The sequence below is a fragment of the Tachyglossus aculeatus genome, chromosome 1 (assembly GCF_015852505.1).
Source record: "Tachyglossus aculeatus isolate mTacAcu1 chromosome 1, mTacAcu1.pri, whole genome shotgun sequence".
Lineage (NCBI taxonomy): Eukaryota > Metazoa > Chordata > Mammalia > Monotremata > Tachyglossidae > Tachyglossus > Tachyglossus aculeatus.
The window spans coordinates 65,279,737-65,306,574 of NC_052066.1; the positions used below are offsets into that span (position 1 = coordinate 65,279,737).

At 45.3% G+C, this 26,838-nt stretch overlaps 1 protein-coding gene across 2 annotated transcripts in view; it reads left to right on the forward strand.

The window, feature by feature from the left end:
* The first annotated feature begins 2,825 nt into the window (after positions 1-2,825).
* IGF2BP2 (insulin like growth factor 2 mRNA binding protein 2) overlaps positions 2,826-26,838 on the forward strand; it is a 324,744-nt gene continuing 300,731 nt past the window's right edge. For both annotated transcript variants that reach the window (XM_038762344.1, XM_038762421.1), the window contains exons 1-2: positions 2,826-3,080; positions 5,051-5,111. In XM_038762344.1, the coding sequence (XP_038618272.1) occupies positions 2,891-3,080; positions 5,051-5,111 (251 nt within the window). In that variant the 5' untranslated portion in view covers positions 2,826-2,890. The remainder of the gene's footprint in view (positions 3,081-5,050; positions 5,112-26,838) is intronic.

Consider the following 26,838-nt stretch of genomic DNA (forward strand, 5'->3'; position numbering starts at 1 on the left):
CAATCGAAAGTATTCATCGAGCGCTGACCGTGTGCGGAGCACTGTACTAAGCGTCCTGGGAGAGTACGACTCGGGGCAGATCCGGGCTCGGTCGGACCGCACGGAGCCGGGGCAGACCGGGCAGGGACTGGGCGCATTCGTATCCGCACGGCGGCACCGATCAATGAATCGATCGATCAGGCAATCAATCCAAGGTCTTTACTGAGCGCTGCAAATGCGCAGAGCACTTGGCGAAGCGCGCTGGGGGAGTACACGCTACGGGGCCGAGCCGGACAGGGCTGGCAGAGGCTGGGCAGGGGCATTGATAGGGTGGGATGGAGCAGGGGCTGGGCAGGGGCAGCCCAGGAGCTCAGGGGCAGATGGGGAAGGAGCTGGGGAGAGGGAGAGCCGGATGGGGTAGGGAATGGCCAGGGGCTGGGCAGGGGCTCAGAGTCAGAAGGGGAAGGGGCTGGGGAGAGGTAAGGTGGAATGGGGCAGGGGCTGGGCAGGGGCTGGGTAGAGGCTGGACAGGGGCTCAGAGTCAGAAGGGGAATGGGCTGGGGGGACTGTCTCTATATGTTGTCAGCTTGTACTTCCCAAGCGCTTAGTACAGTGTTCTGCACACAGTAAGAGCTCAATAAATACAATTGATTGATGGATCGATTGATTGATTAGAGGCTGGGCAGGGACTGGGTAGAGGATGGACAGGGGCTGGGCAGGGGCTCAGAGTCAGAAGGGGAAGGGGCTGGGGAGAGGTAGGGTGGAATGGGGCAGGGGCTGGGTAGAGGCTGGGTAGAGGCTGGACGGGGCAGAGCAGGGGCTCAGGGTCAGAAGGGGAAGGGGCTGGGGAGAGGTAAGGTGGAATGGGGCAGGGGCTGGGCAGAGACTGGGCAGGGACTGGGCAGGGGCTGGGCAGGGGCAGGGTAGAACCTGAGCAGGGGCTGGGCAGAGGCTGGGTAGAGGCTGGACAGGGGCTCAGAGTCAGAAGGGGAAGGGGCTGGGGAAAGGTAGGGTGGAATGGGGAAGGGGCTGGGCATGGGCAGGGTAGAGGCTGGGTAGAGGCTGGGCAGGGGCAGCCCAGGGGCTCAGGGTCAGAAGGGGAAGGGGCTGCGGAGAGGTACAGTCGGATGGGGCAGGGCCAGGGCTGGGGCTGGGCAGGGGCTGGGGAGAGGCTGGGCAGGGGCAGCCCAGGGACTCAGAGTCAGAAGGGGAAGGGGCTGGGGAGAGGTAGGGTGGAATGGGGCAGAGGGTGGGCAGGGGCAGGGGCAAGGGCAGAGAGGGGCTGGGCAGGGTCCGGAGCTGGACGGGCAGGGCAGGATCCGAGCGAGGCAGGACGGCGCTGAGGTTGTCCGTGCCCAGGGACTACAGGAGCAGCACCGCTCCCGCCTCCCTCCCGCCCTCCCGCCCGTCCGCCTCCTTCCTCGTCAGTCCGTGCCCGGCCCTGCCCCCTGCTCCGGACCCCGGTCCGTGCCCCGGTCCGTGACCAGTCCTGGCCCGTGCCCTGCTCGGGTCCGTGGCCAGCCCCGGTCCGTGCCACTGTCTGTGCCACGGTCCGTGGCCAGCCCCGGTCCGTGCCACTGTCCGTGCCCCGGTCCGTGGCCAGTCCCGGTCCGTGCCACTGTCCGTGCCCCGGTCCGTGGCCAGACCCGGTCCGTGCCACTGTCCGTGCCCCGGTCCGTGGCCAGACCCGGTCCGTGCCACTGTCCGTGCCCCGGTCCCTGCCCTGCTCCGTGCCCCGGTCCGTGCTCCGGTCCGTGTCCTGCCCTGATCTGTGCTCCGGTCCTTGCCCTAGTCCGTGTCCCGGTCCGTGTCCTGCTCCGGTCCGTGTCCTGCCCTGGTCCGTGCTCCGGTCCGTGCCCCTGTCCATGCCCTAGTCCGTGCCCTGCTCCATGTCCTGCCCCGGTCCGTGCCCTAGTCCGTGCCCCGGTCCGTTCCCTGCCCTGGTCCCTGCCCCGGTCCGTGCCCTGCCCTGGTCCGTGCCCTGCTCCATGTCCTGCCCCGGTTCGTGCCCTGGTCCCTGCCCCGGTCCGTGCCCTGCCCTGGTCCGTGCCCCGGTCCGTGCCCTGCCCTGGTCCGTGCCCTGCTCCATGTCCTGCCCCGGTCCGTGCCCCGGTCCGTGCCCCTCTCGGTGCCCCGGACCGTTCCCTGCCCTGGTCCATGCCCCGGTCCGTTCCCTGCCGTGGTCCGTGCCCCAGTCCGTGCCCCGGTCCGTGCCCTGCCGTGGTCTGTGCCCCAGTCCGTGCCCCGGTCCGTGCCCCGGTCCGTTCCCTGCCCCGGTCCGTGCCCTGCCCTGGTCCGTGCCCCTCTCGGTGCCCCGGTCCGTTCCCTGCCCTAGTCCGTGCCCCGGTCCATGCCCTGTCCCAGTCCGTGCCCCGCTCCGTGCCCCGCTCCGTGCCCCGCTCCGTGCCCCGGTCCGTGCCCTACCCCGCTCCTCGTCGCCTCGTTGCTCCGGGGGCAGCTGCGTCCGCCCTGCCCCGGCCCGCAAAGCCCCGGGCCCCCGGGGCACCGAGGGGAGGGACCCAGGAGAGCGAGGGGCGGGCCGGGGGCGGGCCGGGGGCGGGTCGGGGGACCGGGGGAGGGAGGGAGGGAAGGAGGGAAGGAGGGAGGGAGGGAAGAAGGAGGGAGGGAAGGAGGGAGGGAGGGATGGAGGGAGGGGGGCGGCTGCTCTCCCTCCGCCTCTCCCCTGTGCCTCTCTCCCCGGCTCACACACACACAGACACAGGACGCCGTGCCACCTCCTCGTCGTCGTCCTCGTCGTCGTCCTCCTCGTCGTCGCCGTCCTCCTCCTCGTCGTCGTCGCCGTCCTCCTCCCGGGGATCCGGGGCCTCCTGCGTCCGGGAGCCGGGGGTCCGGCGGGGCCCCGGGGGGGGAGCCGAGGACGCCGCCGGGGTCCGGAGCCCAGGGCTCCCCCATGAAGAGGCGGAGGATGAGCAAGCTGTACATCGGGAACCTGAGTCCCAGCGTCACCGCCGACGACCTCAAACGGCTCTTCGGCGACAGGAAGCTGCCCCTGGCCGGCCAGGTCCTCCTCAAGGCCGGCTACGCCTTCGTGGACTACCCGGACCAGAATTGGGCCATCCGGGCCATCGAGACCCTGTCCGGTGAGCCGCCCGGCCCTGCCCGTTGCTGGCCCGTTGCTGGCCCGTTGCTGGCCCGTTGCTGGCCCGTTGCTGGCCCGCTGGCCCCTTCTCTCCCGCTCCCGCGCCGTCCGGGCCGGGCCCCTTCGGGACCCCCCACCTGCGCGCCCCGCCTCGAGACCCCCTTCCCGGGCTGCCCGTGGCCCCCCGGCCCCCTCCCTCCCTCCCCACTCGGGCCACCCCGTTGCCCCCCAAAGCCCCTTGCCACCCCTGGAGATGCCCCTCTCCTTCCCCGGAGAGCCTCAACTCCCCCCGCCTTCCAGGACCAACCCAAGATCCCGCAACCCCCTTTCTGAAGGTCTCGGGGCTCCGGATTCCCCCCCGCCCACCCCGTTGCCCCCCACCCCGGGTGCCCGCCAAAGCCCCTTACCAACTCTGGAGATGCCCCTCTCCTCCCCATGAGAGCCTCAACTCCCCCCGTCCCCCCACCCCCCCTCCAGGACCACCCCAAGATCCCGCAACCCCCTCTCCGGGGGTCTCGGGGCACCGGATGCCCACCCCGTTGCCCCCCGCCCCAGCTGCCCGCCAAAGCCCCTTACCAACTCTGGAGATGCCCCTCTGGTCCCCCTGAGAGCAACTCCCCCCTCCTCCCCCCCAGGCGCCCCCCACCCCTCTCCAGGACCACCCCGAGATCCTGCAACCCCCCTTCCCGGTCCCGGGGATCCCCTTCTCCCCCCCGGGGGTCTCAGGGCACCGGGTGCCCACCCCGTTGCCCCCCCACCCCAGATGCCCGCCAAAGCGCCTGACCAACTCTGGAGATGCCCCTCTCCTCCCCCTGAGAACCTCAACTCCCCCTCCCCCCCCCCACGCGCCCCCCCACCCCCTCCAGGGCCCCCCCGAAATCCCGCGACCCCCTTTCCCCGTCCCGGGGATCCCCCCCCGAGGGTCTCAGGGCAGCGGATTCCCCCCCGCCCACCCAGATCTCCAACAGCAGCCTACCCACCCACCGCCCCCCCCACCCTCCACTCCTCCGTCGAGCGCTCCTATTTTTCTTTGATTTTTTTCTCCGATTTTATTGAGAAGAGCTGCGGGCCGGGGGCTCCCCGCCGCCGGGACCCCCGCCTCCAGCTCGACCCCGACCACCTTTTTACGAGGTGCCCAGTCTCAACTCGGTGGGGGTCCGGGGCAAAGAACGGGCAAAGGGGTAGCTGGGGGGCCCTGGAGCGAATTGCAGCCCAACTAGGGAGGCGAAGGCGCACACGCACATATGCACACACTTGCACACGCACACAGTCGTCGGCCCCCCACCCTCCAAAGGCGCAGACCCCCATGCACACCCATGCCCACACCTCCACAGGGCTCCCCCTGGCCAAAAGCAGCCCGGACAAGGGGGACCCCCCCCCTCCTCTGCCAAACTTGGGGGGCACAGCAAAGGCCAAGGCCACACGCAGGACAGGGGAGGGGTAGAGGACCTGCAGGAGGGGAGCTGAGAGGTGGGGGGGCCCTCAGGACCTTTTTCTTTTTGCTCCCCAGTGCCACCGAGGTGGGGGGGAGAGGGAGAAAAGGATCCCTAAGCCAAGCAGAGCCCTCCTAAAGCAGCGTGGGAGGTGGGAGCCAGGGGAGGGGAAGCATGGCTGCTGCCCTAAGTCCTTCATTTTGAGTTTTGCAAATGAGCTCATCCTTCCAATTTGGCGCCGCTCTTTATTCATTTTATTTTTCCAAGTCGCCCTCCTCAGCCCTCCACCTGGGATAGAATTCTGCCCCCTTTCCCCTCTCACCTCCACCACCCTCCCAGGGCCCGAGGCCCCCCACCCTTTGTTCACTTTTAATGGTCTTCAACCCTATTTCAGACCCTTGGGGTTGCCCCAGGCCAGATCTCCTAACCTTTTTGGGGATCAACCCCTCCGACTCACCATGCCACCCCGGGCCTCAGTCAGCCTCCAGGAGTTCAGATCTTCCCAAGTTTCTGAGTGTTTTTCTTTTTTCTTTTCAAGGTAAAGTGGAATTGCATGGCAAAGTCATGGAGGTTGATTACTCAGTCCCTAAAAAGCTAAGGTAAATAAAATCTGCTCAGTTTATTTGCCTGGAATTTTGTGACCGGGTTTCAGGGGTCCTGGTAAAGGTTACCCCCAAATTATCCAGAATAAACATATATATATATATATCTTTTTTTTTGGGGGGTGCGATTGTTGTTGTTGGTATTTAGCAAGGGCTTTTGTTTGCTCTGGTGATGAAGATAACTTTAGTTTCGATTGTTGCATTTTTACTTTCATTATATAGGATGTTTGTTTTATTTCAAAGCGTGTGATGGGGGTCAGTTGCTAAGTTTTGGTGTAGTCCCGCCACGGGATAAAAAAGAACACCGCTTTCAAACGTTTTAACCGGTTATATGTTGAGAGCCCCTGGTCTCCTTTAAATATCACAATGGAAACAAACGCTTTGTAAAAGACTTCCTGTGACATGTAAGGAGTAAATATTTACCATGTCAGCTAAAATTTCTTAACTAAACATTACAGTTGGGCAGTTTTCCTTTTTTTCTCTATCTAAAGAACCCTTTGGGGAAAATAACAAAGTATTTGAGTAAATGGTCAATATTTTGCAGAGCCTTTTTTTAAAGCAGGGGCTTGTTTTGAATGTGCTGGAGTTCAGGCGCAATTTCCAAGTTGCAGGATCTTCGGGGACATTGCTTTCACACAGATATTTCTCGGAGTTGGGCAGTGGCTCTGATCAAAATACATTGTTGTGGGACCTACGGTTATGCGTCAACAACAACTTTCTTTTGGGGGGAAGGGGGAGAGGTGTTGCATTTCTCCAACCCAACACCCTGGTGTCCACCAGCGCTCTCCATTCACATCAGGTGGATCTTCTGTTAAAGCCTTCGTGAGAGTTTTAAGACATTTCGCCGTTGACTTGTTGAGTCATTTCTTTCTTTTTACTGTTGCTTATGTGAGCGTCCCCATCACAGAGCCTTGACTATGTGTGGTAATTTGAAGTCATGTCCTTGGTTCGGTCGGTTGAAGCTATCTGTGCAGTTTGTGCTCAGCATCGTGAACTGGGGAAAGCAATGAGACTTTGTCACACACGCGAGCTATCTGTATTTGAAGGAGACTTGATAGAATGCTACCGCGTCTTCCCTAATCGTCTGCCTACGTTTTAGGATACTTTTCACAGCAAGTAATACCGCGGAATTATATCGGTGCTGATTGGTAATTATACGGGGGTAATTGTTCCGTTACTTAGGACCGATAAAGTCAAGCTCGGGGGTTGACCTGACCAAAAGGAACGTAAAGTTAGTCCTAGCCAAGTAGTTTCCCCAAAATACATGGCAATCTAGTGGAAAACAGTCTTTTGAGAAATCAGTCCAATCTCTTCGGTATTCTTGATCAACTGTTTCTACAAGTAAAGTTTTCTCAAATAACGGATTAAAAGAACCAACAGAACTTTGACAGAAAAACCCGAGGTATCTAGTACACAGCAACTGAAGATTTCATAGGATATAGCGTGTTTCCAAATTTGAAAGAACAGCTCAATGTGTGTCATTTAAGTGTTTCATTTTCCCTTGGAATATATAAAAAAGACCCTAAACTCATTTTACCCTGAATTTACTATAATTGGTAGATATTGTCAAGGTCTTACCCTACAGGGCGGGTGACGTCTGTTTAAAACTAAGTAAACATTTATGGAACACCCATCATTTTTTCCTTCAGTTTTCTTATCACCTACCTGTGAATTACACGTGCATTTTTGCTGTGGAATGAAGCATCACTGAAGTCAGACCCTGTTTTATCAAGAAGTGTAAGGTTCAGGATCCTTACTTAATGCACAGTTCTTAGCATTAGGAAAATGAAGAGAATTTAGAACGAAGCGCACAACCGACACCCTGACGGAGGGTGGTAGAAAACCATGCCACGAGACACTGGAAAACAGATAGACTGAATCTACAAACTTGAGTCTCGTGGTTGGCTGTCATTTTACCAGTTTACTAGATGGCTTTGCTTTTCTCTGCTTTGAGTTGTTAGTTCAAAACGCAGAAATTAGTTGCTTGTGTACTTTCATTCATTCAATCGTATTTATTGAGCGCTTACTGTGTGCAGAGCTCTGTACTAAGCGCTTGGGAAGTACAAGTCAGCAGTTTGGGGAGAGTTGGCCAATGGTTGTCAGTGGGTGCGAGGTCCCATCGTTAGGAGGTGGTAGTTCTAGTAGCATTGTGTAGTTGGACTTTTTCCTGTTTTGTTGGTTTTTTTTTCCTGGAAAGAATAGCAAATTGTTTAGGTAGCTTTTTTCCAGGGTTCTGCACTCTGGGATTTCTGTGAAAATTTGTAAATGAAACTCAATTGCTCAGTGTTTTATATGTTCTGGATCTTTACATCTGTTTCTTATGTTGGCTGAAGTGGAAAGATGGTGAGAACCTGAATTGCTTCTTAATGCAACTCGAGTGAAAACTTGGTTTTTCGTATTACTGCTTTTCCTAAAAATCGAACAGCCCAGTGGGTTGACGTTTCATTGACTTGACCATCCCCTTTCAGCTGCTCACATAATTTTATTTTCATTCTCCAATCTTTTCAGGCTGCTTTTAAAACTCAGCCTCTTTTTTTTTTTTTCAGTGCAAGTAGTTGCTTTATTTCAGTTATCTCTGTAGTGTTATTGTAATGTAATCTCTGGATTTCAATAGAATATTTCCCCAAGTATCTTGTGCTAAAGTTAGTTTTTCTGGTAGAGTAATGGACAAAAAATGGTGATCTTTGGTGCCCTAACAGACACAAAGGTGGACTAGTGGGAAAAGTAGGTTTTTTGCTTCTCTGTCTTTCCGAAGGCTTTCAATGAAACGTATTTGGGTTTTCTTGACTTTCTAGAATTTATCATTTGGTTGGAGTCAAACGGCCAAAGATATCCTAAGGGAGGGTGAAAGAAAGGAAAAGGTTTCCTGCCTATGTTTGCTTCAACCTATCTCTGGTTGAACTTTCTTCCATTTCAGATTTCATGCAGACTTTTGTTCACGTTTGGGAATCGATGCAACCAGGTTTTGGTTTTTCCACAAAAAACTCATACCAAAGTATGAAGAAATTTAGTCCAAAAGTGCTTTTGTAGCCTAAAGTGATTCTGTAGAACACAAAACCTCAGAATTGCAGGGGCTCTACACCTCCATAAACTAATTTAGCAGTCTTAGAGGTGACTCAACTGTGGTAGTGTGAATACCATGAGGTACCAAAGGAAAAAAAAAAAGCGATGAATTTGTCTTTCATGAGTTAAAAAATCAGTAATTGTATTCTCTCCAATGCAAATGGATTCGGTCTCCTATAGGAATGTTAAAGAAAACAGTATCTCAATTGTGTTTTGCTTGTATGTACTACATTGTGTATAGTCAAATTAAAAAAAAAAACCCTCCCTTTTCTGTAGTATCAATTCTAAATTCACAAGAAACAGAGAAGACTTTATTTGGTTAAAATAGTATGTTAGCTTCTATTTCAAGAATTTGCTGAATTAGAAACTGTTAATGTCTAAGAAAGTTTAATTGTATATTTAATACAGTCCCATTGTACTGTAACAAATATTTTGATTTGGTTTCAGATTTGGAAATTTAGTCTAGCATGTCGTGTGTTTAAGAGGAAAGACATACGTATTTCGGTATGGTTTTAAGTAATGTTGAGAATTGAAAATTACAAAGATGGAAATGCCTTTTAAGCCCAACTCCTACATTAAAAGGAACATAGGCTAATGTAGAAGTACCCTACTCTGAAGATGCATGGTCCAGGTCTTAAATTCCAGTTCCTTCTTTGAAAAACTTGGTCATATTATATCTTTTTATAAAGGAAAACAAACGATATTAATAACCCAAATTAAAAATCCTCAACAGAGAAATCTCAAAATCCGAATGATTTTTCAGTCATTTTCCTCTTTCAGTTTAATACCAGTTTTATCCCATAATCCAACAAATGAACATTGTTTCCAATCTATTTAAAATAATAAATAGAGCCTTTAGTCATCCTGAAAAGTGCAAATCATTTTAATTTAAAAACGGAAGAGCATGTCCAGGCAGTTTTTGGATGGGTAGAGAATATGGTTTTTATCAAACGCCTCAAACTCTGCTTTCTGTGAAACTCTGATAATCGTTTGTGAGGAGGAAAGGTGAGTTGGGGGGCCGGGGGGAGGATGAGACTGGCTATCGTTGGTTGAACTTGTAGGTTCGAGCCCAATTTGACTGACAAAGCAAAGCCACCCGCACATTTCCAGAAGTATTTCTTTTCAATTCCTTATTTTTAAAATATGAAATCAGAAGATTCAGAACTACTGCTCTGAGTCTCTACGTAACCATTGTCTTCTTGTTTTTGATCAGCCAACGTTATCAATATTCTATATAAGTTTTGCGAGGACATTTTGAAATCGGAAAAAATGCAAGTGTGTTGACTCAAACCCTAAAGGAGAGAGACTTTGGTCAAGTTATTAAAAACCAAACAAGCAATCAAAACACAGGATTTTTTGAAGGAACTATTTACATATTTTTGGTAGATTTTGTTTTTTAAACTTCTAAATATTTGCTGCTGAATATTTGCTGGGTAAGGCTGAATCATTGCTCCACCTCTGCAAATGAAATCTTCAGTGAGAGATGAGCAGTTGGCCATACTGTTAGAGAATATTGTTTTGAGCGGTGTGTGTCATTTCTGTGATTCACTTCCATGGGGTTTGCTTCCTTTCAGACTTAAAAAAAAAAAGACAGAAAGAGAAAAGGACAGCATGAGGCATTGAGGAGGAAGGCTGAGGACCTTAGGTAGCCAGGACTGTCTTGTCCCCTAATTGTTGGCATAGCAAATGGCAAATTGCGAGGTGACTAGACCACGTGGGCCAATACAACCACCAGCCAGATGTACAGCACTGTCCTTGACTAGCCAAGCTGGGTAAAGCCTCGATTTTTATAAAGTATGCTGTATGTTGGGTTACTCACGAGCAGTTAGTCATGTAGATAAATTACCTCATCGACTGGTTCAGAAAAAGAAGGGGAATCCTAACCAATGAAAAGGGCTGATTTTCCCCCAGCTTTCTTTTTCCCTTTAAACATACTTTGTCTTCCTCCTCTCTGTAATTGTCGATAAAGAGGCGTATTTAAGAGATCGAGGAACATGCTTTGGGATGTTGTTTTTTTTTTTCAAAAGCAGCATTTTTTTGAAATTTATTTGGAGATTTGAGAGTCGGTGCCTGTTCTGAAATTTTATAGATAATCTGGATTTTTGAATAAAAGAATCACTCTGGAGAATAATCCTGAAATGGCATTCTTTTGGACTTCTCAAGTGAGGTTTCCAAATATCAAAGGCAGGAGCATTGGCATATTCAGTTGGACCAAGAAAGGCCATGTGGACTGCCAACAATCATTAAATCCTTATTATCAAATAATGATTATGCCACTGCAGAGTCGAGGTGCAAGACATGAGGAAAGTGAGCTACTCGAAGAATAGTGGCATTTAGTTTATCCCCCTTGTAACAGAAATTCACATAAAAGAACTCTGTACACCAAAGTGCTGAATCTCAGAGGTCATGATCGTCTTAGCTCTAAAAACCAGTAGTTATTTTTTCCAAAATGAATTTAAACCCTAATGTTTCTGTATTAAAATTCTTCAAAACCTTTCCTTAAAGCCGATTGCTCTACGCAGCTGTCAGGAATGATGCAATGGAACCAAATTGAAACAGAGTCTGTACCTACCAAAGAAGAGACATTTTACCGTCCTACCCACTATATTTATCATCATTAACTTTGGGGGACAAATGATTCATTTTAATTTCACATCATGCTTTACAAACTGGTAATTTTCATTTGGTGGCATGTGCCCTATGCGTTTTATTGTGGCCAACAAAATTATAATGTACTAAGAATAATTTTTAAGGCATTACTTTGCCTGCTTTCATAATGACCTTTAGTTTAGTCTCTCCATCAAACTGTGAAATAAGGTGTATGTGAATATGTACTTGTTGTATGGGGAGCTCTGTGTGAGTGTGTGTGTGTATGTGTGTGTGTGTGTGTATGCGTGTGCACTTGCAAGGGTGCTTGTTTTCTCCATAAAATATATATTTTTTTCCTTCTGCACGGGATTCCAGAGTGGATGGAAAGCTTAAATATTGCTTCTTTGTGGTATTCTTTATCTACTAGTCAGTGATATTTCACTAGTTAGAATAACGGCATCAGGATACCAGGATGCTTGATGTTTGATTACATGAAGGAAAGCAGTTTCAGAATCTCCCAACTCCATTCACTGGAGCATCATTTACAACCAGGGTTCGTAAATGAAATAACGTCCAATTCTGAGTACTATTCGGTACTGGGGTTGTTGTGTTTTTTAAATTGTTATTCTAAAAACAATCCATTTGAATGCCTGTAGTACTCATTGGGTTTTGCGCTACTGTTTTATTCTTACAAATCCCTACCCATCAAAGAAGGCTTCTCCCCTCATTTAACGTAGGATTGAAGCACCCCTTTGATAGTTTTAAGAAATCAATCAAGCCACAAAAATGAACAGCCCACCAAATTTTTCTTTCCTTTCCCACATTTGTCAGTGTCAGAGAGACGATGCATCTAATGTAAGAGAATGTCAGAAGCTTGAAGACGCGTGATACTTAGATTGTGAGTCATTTTATTAAAACTATTTTGTAGCCTTAGACTAAGCCCATTTTAGGTGTAGCTCAATTCTTTTAAACCCTTGAGCCTTGTGGCCTGGGCTAATTTGTTTGGGAAAAAAAGTATTTTAAGCATTATGATGTGAAATACTTTTCAAACCTAGTTCCACACTAAGGAAATCTAATTTCTCCCTATGACACATGTCATACACATGTGTAACTAATACTAATAGAAGTATCCCGGGGACAGCAGACAGGTGTATAATTCTTTCTAATGGCACATTTATTAGTGCATTGGAAAATTCCACTATTTCCAAGTCTCAAAGGGTGCCCCATAGTTTTATTGCCACACAACTGGTAAAATTTGCTTATGAACTGTATTCACACACAATCTATATTTTGGCCTTTCAAGTGTATCCGTCTCCCATGCCCGCCCCCCCACCCCTCCCCTTCCCCTATTTACAACTAACGGGTACCATAAATTATTTGAAAAGTGAGTCTGTATTCCCTTTCTTGTCCCCAGGAATGACAGAAGTGGTCATATTTTGTTGACTCTTCATTGAGTTGCTTCTGTCATTGATGGATAGATTTAGAATTAAAGTGAGAAATGTAAAAGACACTGAAACATTTCTTCAGTAGGTTTCTGGGGGCCCCAGTCTCTCAGTCTCACCCCGGATAAAACCGGCATTGCACTTTCTGTTGGTTATCGTGATCTTTCTCAGCCAGCCTATTTATTTAGAAAGGCGATGTGGTGTGTGGCAGAATTTACCTAGCAGTTAGGAGAAGTAAATTTTCTCCTTAGCATTATTCACTTAGACTTCCTGCAAGTAACAATCGCTCCCTGCTTCATTTTCTCCTGTCTAGATCACCGTCTTTTCTCCCTCAAAGGTGATAATGTGATGATTGGATAAAATCTGTGGCATGTACAGAGCTCAGGTGGAGGTTTTCTACCTTAACAAAATGGAAGGTGCTGTTGTTTTTGTCTTTCAGAATCCTCTTCCCATTCTCTAATTCTCTTCCCGTCATTGCAAAGGATTAGATCTGGTGACTAAAAAAATCAAGACAGTAAGCAGTTTAACTTGTTTCTATTAACTTCTTGGAAAAAAAAAGCTGGTAAAAAATGGAGTCTACGCATTCCTATGTTGTCAAGAAGGAATAGCTGAGTGGAGAGTTTTTTAAAACTGTTTTAACTGGTTTAGCTGAAAATGACCATGGCACATTCTGAGCCCCCTGAAGAAGGAAAGATGTGGCTGGAAAATTAATTTATGCACTATCTGCATTCTTTATGTAAAGTCGGGAGAACTATAACACAGACTCTAGTAAATATCTGTATTTATCCTCACACGGAATGGGGAAAAACCCTCACAGATATTCTTCTTGAGCAATGGAAAAAATTAAGTGCGCTATTACAAGGGGGTGGGGGGACTGTCTATACAATACTTCCCAGGGGTTGCCAGAGCAATAAATACGATTGAATGAATGAATGAATGAAGCCTCTAATGGCCCTCTTGCTAGTCGACATCGGATTACCTCAAGTTGCTTGGTTGCCCTGAAATTTGGTTCTAAGATAACTTGATCCAAACTCTGGGACAACTTTAGGGAAGGTCTACGGGCCAAGCAGGGCCATTAGACGCTTGGATGGTGGTGGGGGTCTTACTCAAGGTCCTGCTGGCCCCTTTCGAAGGACCCTGGGAGATCCAGGACTTTCCCGGAGTTAGTTTTCTGTCAGGCCTCAGGAGGTCGGACCAAACCTCCTTTCCCCCAGGAGTTCTCCCAACTAAGGTCAGCACAGCCCGGACCAGACCTCCCAAGTTGGCCACAGGGAAAAATGCCCCAACTCTCCCGTGGACTCAGGGCTCCTGAAAATCCTCCAACTGGGTCACAATTCAGCGTTCGGGAGCCCCACAGCCCGACAACATCGGCAGTGAGCTGCAGGAGCTAGCGATTCTCTCCACAGGCTCCGACAAACCTACGGGTTGCGAGGTCCCAGGAAAAGAGTGTCAGCCACGATTTCACCAGATATCGGAATCTGAATGAAGTGGTGCTTGTGTAGGAATTTTTTTCCTCCCAGATTAGACTTTAAAACTTTAAAAATGTTCAATTATTTCAGGTTTTTGGTGTGTGTGTGTGTGTGTGTGTGTGTGTGTGTGTAGATATATTTACAACGTCAGATTTACACAGATGAGCCATTTTGAAAAGTGGTTGGCTTTTTATAAGTTGTTTTTTTAAAACATGAAATTTGCACAGATGAAGCACCTGAGTGGCTAAACTTTAAACTCAGTATAAAGTTTAGACTTTATTTTACATTTTTTACCCTAAAGCCTGGAGTCGACATACTTGAATTTTCATTTGCTCTTTTAATGATTCAGTTAAACGGAAGAGCTGCATCTTGGACATTATTTATTCCAAAGAGTGGGTCATTTATTATCATGAGAAAGTTAAAAACCTGTATTACAGTGAAAGAAGGTAGGCAAAGGGGTTTTGCATTTCTCCTGAAAGAATTGTATTTTCATTGGGGTTTGTGCTTCGGTGGGGGTATAATTCTCCTCTGTGAGTTCAAAGTTGGAGCTACTGATGGTGAAATTTGGGTGCAGGTGTAACTGAAAAGATTAACAGACCTTTCTAAACTACATGCACAAATATAATTCTTTCCTAGAGCAACTGCATTCCCTATTTATATGACGAGTGCCGTTTTTAATGCTGCTTTTGATATAACAATCTACCTGAAGGCTCTGTTGCAGAAGAACTCTTTTATTTCTGATTGCTGTTTGACAGCCTGATCTCTCTTGCACCGTTTGCCTAGTAGTCCCTAATTATGCCATGTTGCTTGAAATCATTCTTCCCTCTAGCTTTAAAACATTGCCACCCTCTTTGAACGTAATTCCTTGCCTCTTCAGTTTACCATCCAGAAGCTACTTGGGTATTTTGTTGTCCTCTTATGTCCTGCCTGGGAAAGTTGTGTTATTTATTGAAGTGCTCTGCCCCTAGTAAGCCCTGCATTCAAGTACCAGGGCACTTTTTATTTTTTATGGTATTTGTTAAGCGCTTACTCTGTGCCGGACACTGTGCTGAGTGCTGGGGTAAGCACAAGCTAATCAGGTTGGACACAGCCCCTGTCCCACTTGGGCTCACAGTCCTTAATCCCCGTTTTAGGAGATGGAGGGAACTGGGGTATGGAGAGAAGTGAAGTGACTCTCCCAAGGTCACACAGCAGACAAGTGGTGGGGTTGGGATTAGAACCAAGGTCCACCTGACTCCCAGGCCTGTAATCAAGAGAAGCAGCATGGCTCAGTGCAAAGAGCCCGGGCTTCGGAGTCAGAGGTCATGGGTTCAAATCCCGGCTCCTCCACTTGTCAGCTGTGTGACTTTGGGCAAGTCACTTAACTTCTCTGGGCCTCAGTTACCTCATCTGTAAAATGGAGATTAAGACTGTGAGCCCCTCGTGGGACAACCTGATCACCTTGCAACCTCCCCAGTACTTAGAACAGTGCTTTGCATATAGAAAGTGCTTAATAAATGCCATTATTGTTATCCGTCCATTAGGCCGTGCTTTTTCATTGTTTATGATCCAGTCACGGGGGTCACTTTAATCCTGGACCCACCAGGGGGCTTTCCTCACCACTGTTTAGGAGTGGGAGCCCCACTGTAATACTTGGTTGCATCCTGTTAATCCCTTTTAATTCCCCACTGACTGGTCCCACTTCTCTCACCATGACTGCGGATGTAAAATCAACTGTGGCCATGTTGGGATGAGGATCTTGACTTTGGAAGCAGTGATTTGAGGGTGGGGCAGGGGGAGGGAGAGAACTTTGGCTTGGAGAGGTTCCCACTGGGTATCCTTTGCCCAGATCCCACCAGAGGCTTAGTCTGTCCCTGTTTTGGCACTGCATTGGGTGTTCTGTAAGCGTGGAGGTGATACTAAAGAAACTGCTTAAGAAGTTGGAAATGATGTCAATGGGAAGTTGGGCTAAATCTCAGCCGGATTAAAAGTCAGTCACTGCACTTGTTCTCTAGACCTACGGTGTGGTCTGAAAATTAAAGCCATGTCGGTATCTTCCTTGACGTATCGGTCTTGATTCCATTTTTGTGCCTTGTTTTCTTCATCTCTGGGAAGTGTGCAGCCTAGGAAGCAGAACGTGACACTGTTTCTGTCCTGTGTCATAGATGAACACTTGGGATTTTGTGTACAGATCCCCAGGTGCAAGCTTGGACATTAATCTAAGTCATTTTTTGAGGCACATAGTTGATCCACTCTGCTTTGTTCACTCTGCAGAGCGGCACATAATCATTTCCGTGTGTGTGTGTGTGTGTGTGTGTGTGTGTGTGTGTTTGTGTGTGCGTGCATGCTTCCAGAGCACAGTCATCAGTTCTTGTATCACTGATTCAAGGACTTTCTTGCTGTTTTGGCATGAGAGTAAGCTTAGAGACATAATAATTATTGTCATTTCATAAAAAGACGGTGTTAATTCCTTCTATAAAGAGGAAAATGCCTTTTTTATCGTTTGGCCGGTCTTAAACGTGATCTTCCAATGGCAAGGCAGTCTTCTGAGATGATGAAAGTTCAAACTAAAATTTAAAAATCGGCACAAGTAAAATACATGTAGATGAGTGGCATTTTAGTTTGCTCTCCCTTTCGCTTTAAAAGCAAACAAAAAATTATAAAGTATTAAATTACACCAAAATTAAATGAGGATGCTCTGTTTCATGAGACCAACAGCAAATTTAGAGTGAATTCAACCTTGTGCTGCTGATTTTTGAAGTCCAGAAGTTTCCTCTGACTCTTTAGGTGAGTAGAGAATAGTCAGTAAAAGTTCCTAGATGGTATTTAACCTGTATACCAACTGAACTGTTCGAGTACGTTGAAAAATGCATCCTTTGAAAATAAAAATGTCTCTGGCTATTAATATGTACAAGATCGTAGAATAAAACTTATTTGGGCATCCAGGCTCAAAAGAGGCAGTGATGCAGGCAAGCCACAGCAGTTTAATGTTGAAAGAGAAGTTCAGAATTTAAAGACTTCAGTTATAGAAAAGAAGCTGGAGGGAAAGTGAAGTTTGGGTTTAATGTGGTGCAGCAGACAGCTATTCATCTTCCGATTGTCATATACCATGGAAAGGAGCATGGCCTAATGGATAGAAAACAGGCCTGGGAGTCAGAAGGACCTGAGTTCTAATCCTGCCCCTCCCACTTGTCTGCTGTGTGACCTAGGGCAAGTCACTTCATTTCTCTGGACCTCAGGGACCTCATCTGTAAAGTGGGGACTAAGACTATGAGCCCCATATGGAACATGTGATGTTCATCTAGCACGTCATATGGAATGATGATGATGTGCACCTAGATGCACATTAATGATGTGCATCTAGCTTTATTTCTATTTAATCTGATGACTCGACACCTGTCCACATGTTTTGTTTTGTTGTCTGTCTCCCCCTTCTAGACTGTGAGCCTGTTGCTATATATGTTGCCAACTTGTACTTCCCAAGCGCTTAATACAGTGCTCTGCACACAGTAAGTGCTCAATAAATACGATTGAATGAATGAATGAATGAATGAATGAATGAACATGGACTGTGTCCAACCCAATTAGCTTGTATCTCCCCCAGCACTTAGAACAGTGCTTGGCATATGGGAAGCACTTAGCAAACACCATGGGGGAAAAAAAGGAGGATAGTCACAGGTAGTGCATTGGAAAATTAGCTGATCACATGGATATCAGGACTGCAGTAAATACCACAGCATTTACTTTTCATTGGTTTTCCAACTAAAAATGTCTCTGTTATATTGTTGTACTCTCCCAAGAACTTACTACAGTGCTCTGCACACAGGAAGCATTCAGTAAATATGATCGATTGATGAGTTTGTGGCTGGCGTAGCCTTTCTTTAAAAGCTCCACTTTCTTATACCTGTATATATGTATATATGTTTGTACTTATTTATTACTCTATTTATTTATTTATTTTACTTGTACATATCTATTCTATTTATTTTATTTTGTTAATATGTTTGGTTTTGTTCTCTGTCTCCCCCTTCTAGACTGTGAGCCCACTGTTGGGTAGGGACCGTCTCTATATGTTGCAAACTTGTACTTCCCAAGCGCTTAGTACAGTGCTCTGCACACAGTAAGCGCTCAATAAATACAATTGATTGATTGATTGATTGATTATCCAACAGACAATTACTCTCCCCCGCTTCAAAGCCCTTTTGAAGGCACATCTCTTCCAAGAGGCCTTCCCTGACTCAGCCTCATTTCCTCTTCTCCCATTCCCTTCTGCATCAGCCTGACTTGCTTCCTTTATTCATCCCCCTTCTCAGCCCCACAGCACATACATGTACTTTATTTATGTTTATTAATGTCTGTCTCCTCCTCTAGATTGTAAACTTGTTGTGGGCAGGAGATGTGTCTGTTATAGTGTGCTCTCCCCAGCTGTACTAAGGTACAGCACTCTGCACACAGTAAGTGCTCAATAAATGTGATTGACTGATTATGTGCAGCTGTCAATGGAAGCAGACTCCTTTTTCCTCCTGGCTTTCCCACCTTAGGTGTCAGCTTTTCATTTATCATGTAAAGGGGAATGCTTTGGAGGGGAAAGTTCCTCACGAGCAGGGAACATGTCTACCAACTCTGTTCTAGTGTATTCTCCCAAGCACTTAGTACGGTGCTCTGCACACAGTAAGTGCTCAATAAATACGAACTGACTAGAATGTATTCGAACTGACTAGAATGTATTCCTTTAGACTGTAAGCTCATTGTGGGTAGGGCATGTGTCTGTTTATTGTTGTGTTGTACTCTCCCGAGGGCTTAGTACGATGCTGTGCACACAGTAAGCGCTCAGTAAATATGATTGAATGAATGAATGATTCTTGGGAAATATACTCTGTTTGGAATCTGAATCTGAATTTCTCCATAGGCATAGGAGTCAAAAGCGATTGACTTGCCCAGTGTTGAAAAATTTAGAACAAAGTGGTCAGTGACAAAAGTTACCTTTAAAGGACTATCTATTTCTAAGTATGTTAGAATTATCTCCTTGTTTTTTCACAGTGGCCCATGAGAATCCTTTGAGGTAGGCTATTTGAAGGGCTAGTTTTGTAGATGTTTGGGTGATTTACTCTACCCACCTTCAAAGCTTTTTTTGAAGGCACATCTCCAAGAGACCTTCCCTAACTAAGCCCTCAATTCCTCTTTTCCCACTTGCTTCTGTGTAGCCCTGATTTGTTCCCTTTATTCACCCCTCCTTCAGGCCAAAGCCCATAATTTATTTATTTATAGTATGTCTGTCTCCCCCTCTAGACTGTAAGCTTGTTGTGGGCGGGGAACGTGTCTACTGACTGTTATATCGTGTCCTCTCCAGCGCTTTGTTCAGTTCTCTTCACATAGTAAGCACTCAGTAAATATGATTGATTGATTGATTGATTTTCTAATTTTATGTGGCTGCAGCTGGTGTTTCATTTTTCCTCCTATGTGACCCTCTTTTCCTTTTCTCTTTTATAACTGATCCTTGGGTTTCCACCAATAAATGACAATGTGTTCCCAAACTTAATTTTTAATGTTCTCTAAGCTGTAGCTCTTGGCTGAAGGTGATACTACCAAGTGTCTTCAGAGAAATCTCGTGGATTTAAATTTATTTGGAACTTAAAAGCAAACGACTAGTTCTTCCCCTTTAAGGGAAATTAAAAGCAAAACTTTGTTGGTTTTGGGGGTGTGGGTATTGGTGTGGGGGTCAGTGTGCAGGATAATAACCCCAAGGGTTTTGATTGGCTGCAATCTCATCTGCTGGGGACTGAGATTTGATTTGGGGAATTAGAAGTTTACTTTTAAAAAGGGGAGTTATTTAGAGCCGGAAGAGTCTGTGGGGTGTGGCTTGCTTTCTTATAGTGCTTTATAGTTAAGCAGTAGGTCTCTTAGTGATTTCAGTGCAGACTTATTGGTGCCTTCATTAACTAATTTGGGCATAATGACTTCTTCTTTATTGGTTCGATGCATCCTTGCCATCAAAGCAACACTTTTGATTTTGACAAAGAAGAATGTAAGGCATTTTCCTTCCTGTGCGATGCACTCTTATTTTTACATTTCCAAGTATTCTAAATCGTACTTTTTCAAAGCCATGTACATTGTATTTCATGAAATGTACATAAATTAAGTCAACTATCTATTTCATTTTCCTGGATTTAGAGAATTTGGAACCTCATGCTTGCAGCAATATAGAGACTTTCCTGATTCCCTTGATTGACTCTCGGACCAAGTAAATCTAATGCCTTTGAATTGTTATTTAAACAGCAAGAAAATGGTTGAAATACATTTTCAAAAAAGAAATCCAAGGGCTTCTGCCAGCCAAATTTTCCACTATTAATCAGCTTGTTAAAAGAGTTTTCACCATATATAAAAATACAGTGAAGAAAGAGCTGTGCTTTTTTATTATGACTCTTGGGAAACAAGCATCTTAGAAGCAGTTGTATTTCCTTCTATTTAAGTTGAAGGAATCGAAACGCATGTGTCGGGTTTTGGATCCTGCTCCTGAGTCCTGGATACTGTAAATACTCGTTTGGGCCAAACTAAATGAAAACATCTTGTGGCCCTAGAGAGTGTTTTCCCTGTCCTGGTCACTCTAACATTGTATAAAATTTACCTTATATTACAAGAAATAGTGCACGATAAAAATTGCTCATTAACAGTTAGCTAAAACTTGTGAGTCAAATCATGTTATTTGGAAAACTTAATTTACGGAATCGTTCTTGAGCCTATATAGTACGGTGAAAAACAGAAGGCTGATAATTGAGTTGTACAGGAAGCAGTGTGGCCTAGTGGAAAGAGCACAGGCCCGGGAGCCAGCAGACTTGGGTTCTAATCCAGACTGTGCCAGTTGCTCAGTTTGTGTCCTTGGGCAAGTCATTTATCTTCCCTGTGCCTTAGTTTCTTCACCTGTAACCTGTTCTCCCTCCTACTTAGACTGTGCGCTTCATGTGGAATGGAGCCTGCATCCTACCTAATTATTTTGTGTTTTTCCCAGTGCTTAGTACAGTGTTTGGCACATCGTAGGTGCTCAGCAATTATTATTATTATTATTATTTTCTGTTCTTAAGTGATATAAGTGTTCAGTTAGGCAAATTCCAATTTCTTGAGTGACCTGGAATTTGAGCCACCTCTAATGTGGTATTTATGTTAAACATTTAAAAAAATAGGTTGTTCTGTTTTTAACTCTCCGTAGAATTAAAAATGAAGCACCCTGGGGAGGAAAGGCTGAATAAAATACATTTAAAATGCATTTTGTACACCTGCACATTTTGTCACATTTTTGATGATTATTTTTTGTAAATGAAATTTAACATTTTCAAACCCATGATATTTTTGAAAATACAGCTGGAATTCTAAGCATACACAATTATTCAACAGCATAATGAGACATTTTTTATTTCTCCATGGATGCAGTTGTTTAACTTTACCCTTTTCGATTCGGCTTATTGATAACAATAATGATCATAATAATAACAGTAATAATAAGACATTTTAAAACACTTCTATTGAAAACTCATATTAGACCAGTATGAGGATTGCCAGTGAATGGCATAATTTGAAACAAAGATATATGTTAAAGCAGAGATTTTTCAGTAATTTTTAGATATAGTACTACTGCTGTCTTAAGCTCCAGGAGAATGGGAGGAGGGTAATGATGGGACCTCAAGTTTTAGGTTGCCTGCCCCTCTTACCTTATTATTATGGCCTTTGTTAAGCACTTACTATGTGCCACACACTGTACTAAGCGCTGGGGTGGATACAAGCAAATCCGGTTGGACACAGTCCCTGCCCCACATAGGGCTCACAGTCTCAATTCCCCATTTCCCCCAGGAAGTAACTGAGGCCCAGAGAAGTGAAGTGACTTGCCCATGGTCACACAGCAGACAAGTGGCAGAGGCGGGATCAGAACTCATGACCTTCTGACCCCTAGGCCCATGCTCCAGCCACTACACCATGCTGCTTCTCCTGAAGCTGACGTCGCCACAGGGACTCCTGGTTTTTGCTCTCTTCTATCCCTTACCTCTCCCTCCCCTACTCATCTCTTTCTCAGTCTTTCAAAAGTGCACACACTTAGACAAAAGAATAATCATTGGAGTGCCTAGCAGTAGGAGCAGGGGCTTGAGCAGTTGACAAAAGGAAACAGCTCTAGTAATGTACTATCTTATTACTACTTCAGGCACTGTTGCTACTTTTTCTTTCAAGATCTTCCTCCACCTCCCCTTTATTCCCCCAGTTCCTCTTGTTTATCTCTTGTTGCAATTTCTACAATTGCTGTACGCCTTCCATACTTCGAAGAGCTCCCAGAAGATTAAACCCCTCTGGAGTAGACAATGACCATGTTAAATTCCCATTAAAAAGCTGTGGTAGACCAATTAGTATTTCTGAAATATATCTCACAGCCAAGCAGTAGAATTTAGTGATTTATTGAGCACCTCACGTGGGCAGAACACTGGACTAATAAGAGGTTGGAAGAGTACCAAAGAATCAGAAAAATACGGTCCCCATCCTCAAGGAGTTTACAGCCTGTTGAGAGAGACAGAAACAAAATGATTGACAGAAAAGAGGGAGAGTAAGCACTTAAATAGTAGGGTAGGGAAGCTGATACGTTCAATGCCTAGAGATTCTATAGGTAGAGGGCATGGTGAGACTGAAGTGGCTAAATAGACATCTAGTTATTAGATATCTCATGCGGAGCTAATTTCTTTCCAGGCTAGGTTTTCGATTTATTGTGTAAAATGACTTCACTTGTTTTGGGTTGGTTTGTGTGTTTTGAAAAATCAAGACCTGCATTTCTGGCTCTCTTAAAATTTAACGTTTCTAACACTAGCAATAAGTTTGTAAATTTCTTCAAGATGGTGAGTCAGAAGTATGAAATTCTTAATGTGTGGTGTGGACGGAATGTAAAAAGAAATGCCATCTATGTTAGCTCAAGTGCATTACAATGAAAAAGTGAAATAACATATACAGTGTTTCAGAAATGTATAATAAATAACATGACCATTTCTGTAAATCTGTATGGAGGTAGCCTTTATTTTGCTTTAGTCATTTTCCAGAATTTTGCTTAGGAAAAAAAAATATTTGAAATATATAGAAAACACTTTCAATATTTAATTGTAATGAAAAGATTGATATTTTTTAGATTTTAGAATTATTTGGGAAAATATTAGCTTTTCTCTGCCCAGGTAAAAATTTTTGCTCTCTTGCTTGATGGGTGACAGCTGGATAAAATGTCTATATAAACACAGAGAGGCTTAGAACCTTTATTCATTACAAAATTAATGCAGTTGCCAGGAAATACATTTTGGGATATTCACCTAAAAATTTTTTCCCCCTTGCCATTATTTTGAAAAAAAAAAATTTCTAAAACAGTAGAGGTATCGGTTACCTGACAGTTCTTTTAACCAATTTATGGATAGTTTGACAATGTCTTAAACAGTCTTTATTTAAAGAGAAATGTTGCTTCTGCCATCAGTGAAATTTAATGGTGACAGGTTAGTTTGGAAAAATATATATTTTTAAGATATGGCTTCACTCGTAATAGAATTGGAGCTAGCTATCGTTATTTGGAAATCAGTTAATTTTCGCATGCTCACTTGATAAGCTAAAGACCCCATTCCTCAAGTACAAACATATTCTGCCACTTCCCTGCCAGAAGCAGTTGTTTTTGCTGTTTCTCTAACTGGGTGAGGTTCTCTTTCTCCAGAATTATGCCATGCTGTGGTTAGCCATGGCCTATGAGTGGAAAATGTATTCACCCTTTTTGAAAAAAAAAATCACAGGATTTCCAAGAAATATGCCATTTACTATACTAAATCTTTGAGCAAATTCCTCTCCAGGCAAAATGCAATAAAGAAGCTGCCATCTGACTTATCCAACCTCCCTTCCCAACTCTGCTCTTGTCTATTAAGACAAGATCAAGCATCAACTTCTCTTAATTCTTGGTCCCCATCATTTCTTCTTATAATCACCAACAACGCACTAAACAATTATTGAAAAGATCAGCGCCGGAAGAAATTTGACAGGGTGTGATTTTTTTTCCCTATTTTTCCAGTTTTTCAAATGCTACTCACCTCCCTCCTCGGTGTTGAATGATTCACCTTAAACAAGCTATTTTGTCAAATTCTCGCAGACCTGTCAACCTAATCATTGGGAGAATATGAAGGGAGAGAAGGCTGTTCTAAAGACTTAAACAATGTTTCGTGACCTCTGGCAAATCGAGTACGGTGTATTTTAACTACAGTGGCTTTACAACCAAATCATGTTGCATTGCCAGTGCCCTGCTTTACATTTATTATGCATTAGGTACTGTACTATTATGGCTGTGGAAACCTCCTTTCGTGTGGGGCTCTTAAGAAACTAGCATGGAAAATAAGAAGTTATTTTGGTTAGCTTCCCTCCAAATATGTTGGGAGGTTTACAGGGGGGGTCTGGATTATAAGAGCTGCCCTCTTTTATATTCCATCAGGAATTCCCAATATCAGGTTCACTACAGCAGTATCACACCTTTTAAAAAATGTCCTTCATGACTAATATTTTAATCTCCTTGTGCATCAATTTAGTAATATATTCCTTGAGTTTGTAAAATGTATTTCAGTTTTATCCTTCCGTCTTTGGAGAGACTGCGAGAGAGAGAGCTTTTTAAATTTCTAGCAGCCTCTTGGGTGGATTATTACCATTATTATTACTATTACTATTATCATTATCATCATCATTGTATTTGTTAAGCGCTTACTATTTGTCAAGGGCTGTTCTAAGCGCGGGGGTAGGTACAAATTAATTGGGTTGGACACAGTCCCTTTCCCACGTGGAACTCACGATCTAGTAGGAGGGATGAATGAAATATTATAGAAATGAAATATAGGGTTGTAATTCAGTTCAAAGATAGTGTTGCTGATAATGAGATTGCATCCATGGATGTGTGTCAGACTGGTGATTCAGTACTTGTTCTCCCTCCTATTTAGACTGTGAACCCCATGTGGGACCTGATTTTCTTGTATCTATCCCAGTGCTTAGCACATAGCAAGTGCTTAAAAATACCACTTACTACTACTACTATTATTATTATTATTATTATGAGCACCACTCAGACATTAATGGTTAACAGGGGAAAGGGATATCCCACTGCCAGCAGTAGAGAGACGTGAGTTGTTTTTACTGTTAGCAGGGTTTGCACCGACCCATCCGCACTTTCTCAGCCTTTCAGTCAATCAGTGGTATTTGTTGAGCGCTTATTGTGTGCAGAGCACTGAAATCAATCCCTTTACCTCCTGTAACAACACATTGCAAGGAGGCCACTAGGATGAACAGGTTCGTTCAGGTTTCTGTTCTCAGGGATAGTTGCTCTCAGGTGGACAGCATAGAAATATTCATTATCAGTGGAGTCAGAATACAGAAAATGATCAACAGAATATACATCAACTTATAAAATGCTGAGGATGAGCGATAAATGATGGTTGAATGCAAGAGGCCAGATTGTAAGATACTTGAAAGCAGGAATATATTATATTGTTATGTTATTTATGTTATTATGGAAGCAGTGTGGCTCAGTGGAAGGAGCACAGGGCTTGTCATTCAGAGGTCGTGGGTTCTAATCCCAGGCCTGCCACTTTTCAAGTGTGTGACTTTGGACAAAGTCACTTAACTTCTCTGTGCCTCGGTTCCCTCATCTGTAAAATGGGGATTAAGACTGTGAGCCCCATGTGGTACAACTTGATTACTCTGTATTCCCCTCCAGTGCTTAGAACAGTGCTTGGCACGTAGTAAGCGCTTAACAAATACCATTATTATTGTTATATACAATGTATTACATAATAATATATATTATATTAATGTCATTCTCCCCCTCTAGACTGTAAGCTTATTGTGGGCAGGGAATATGTCTGCTTGTCGTATTATATTCTCCCCAGCACTTAGTACAGTCCTCTGCACAAATTAAGTGCTCAATAAATATGATGGAATGAATGAGTGGATCGTGTCTACTTACTCTTTTGGAATTCTCCCAAGATCTTACAATGATATTCTGCCCAGAGTTTGTTAGAACAGGTAGGAGGGGGGAAAAGTGGATCGATAGGTCAGTGAGTAATGAAATAGCAGGGTGTATAAATTGATGTGTACAAAAGTGCTACAGGTAGTGGAGAGTAAAAAAAAAAAGTGCCAAGGTGGTAGTTAAAGTGTTGTAACCTGACATGACGAGAAAGTTAATTGGGAAAGGCCTCATGGAGGAGATGAGGTTTCAGACAAGCTTTGATCTTTGGGGAGAGGTAGAGTACGGACCTGGGAAGGACCCGATTCTAATCCGGGCTCCACCACTTGCTTGCTGTATTACCTTGGGCAAGTCACTTAACGTCTCTGTGCCTCAGTTTCCTCAATTGTAATATGGGGATAGCTGTACTCCTTCCTACTTGACTGTGAGCAGAACAGGGGCTGTGTCTGACTTAAGTAACTTGTACCTAGCCTAGCGCTGTGAACAGTGATAGACACATGGTAAGTGTTTAACAAATACCATTTAAAAAAATACTGAGGTCTGATGGATTTGAAAGGGGGCATTCCAGGCAGGAGCTCACTGTGGGCAGGGACGTGTCTACCGATTCTGTTATATTGTGCTCTCCCAACCGCTTAGTGCCGTGCTCTGTAAATGCTCAATAAATACCATTGATTGATTGAGGAGGAAGGGCATCTCACATACTCAGGTCTGTCTTTAATTCTTTTTGTTCTGACGACTTGACACCTGTCCACATGTTTTGTTTTGTTGTCTGTCTCCCCGATCTAGACTGTGAGCCTGTTGTCGGGTAGGGACCGTCTCTATATGTTGCCAACTTGTAATAATAATAATAATGATGGCATTTATTAAGTGCTTACTATGTTCAAAGCACTGTTCTAAGCGCTGGGGAGGTTATAGGGTGATCAGGTTGTCCCACGGGGGCTCACAGTCTTAATCCCCGTTTTACAGATGAGGTAACTGAGGCTCAGAGAAGTTAAGTGACTTTCCCAAAGTCACACAGCTGACACGTGGCAGAGCTGGGATTTGAACCCATGACCTCTGACTCCAAAGCCTGGGCTCTTTCCATTGAGCCACGCTGCTTCTCCGACTCCCAGGCCTGTTTCTTCTTCTTGTACTTCCCAAGTGCTTAGTTCAGTGCTCTGCACACAGTAAGCGCTCAATAAATATAA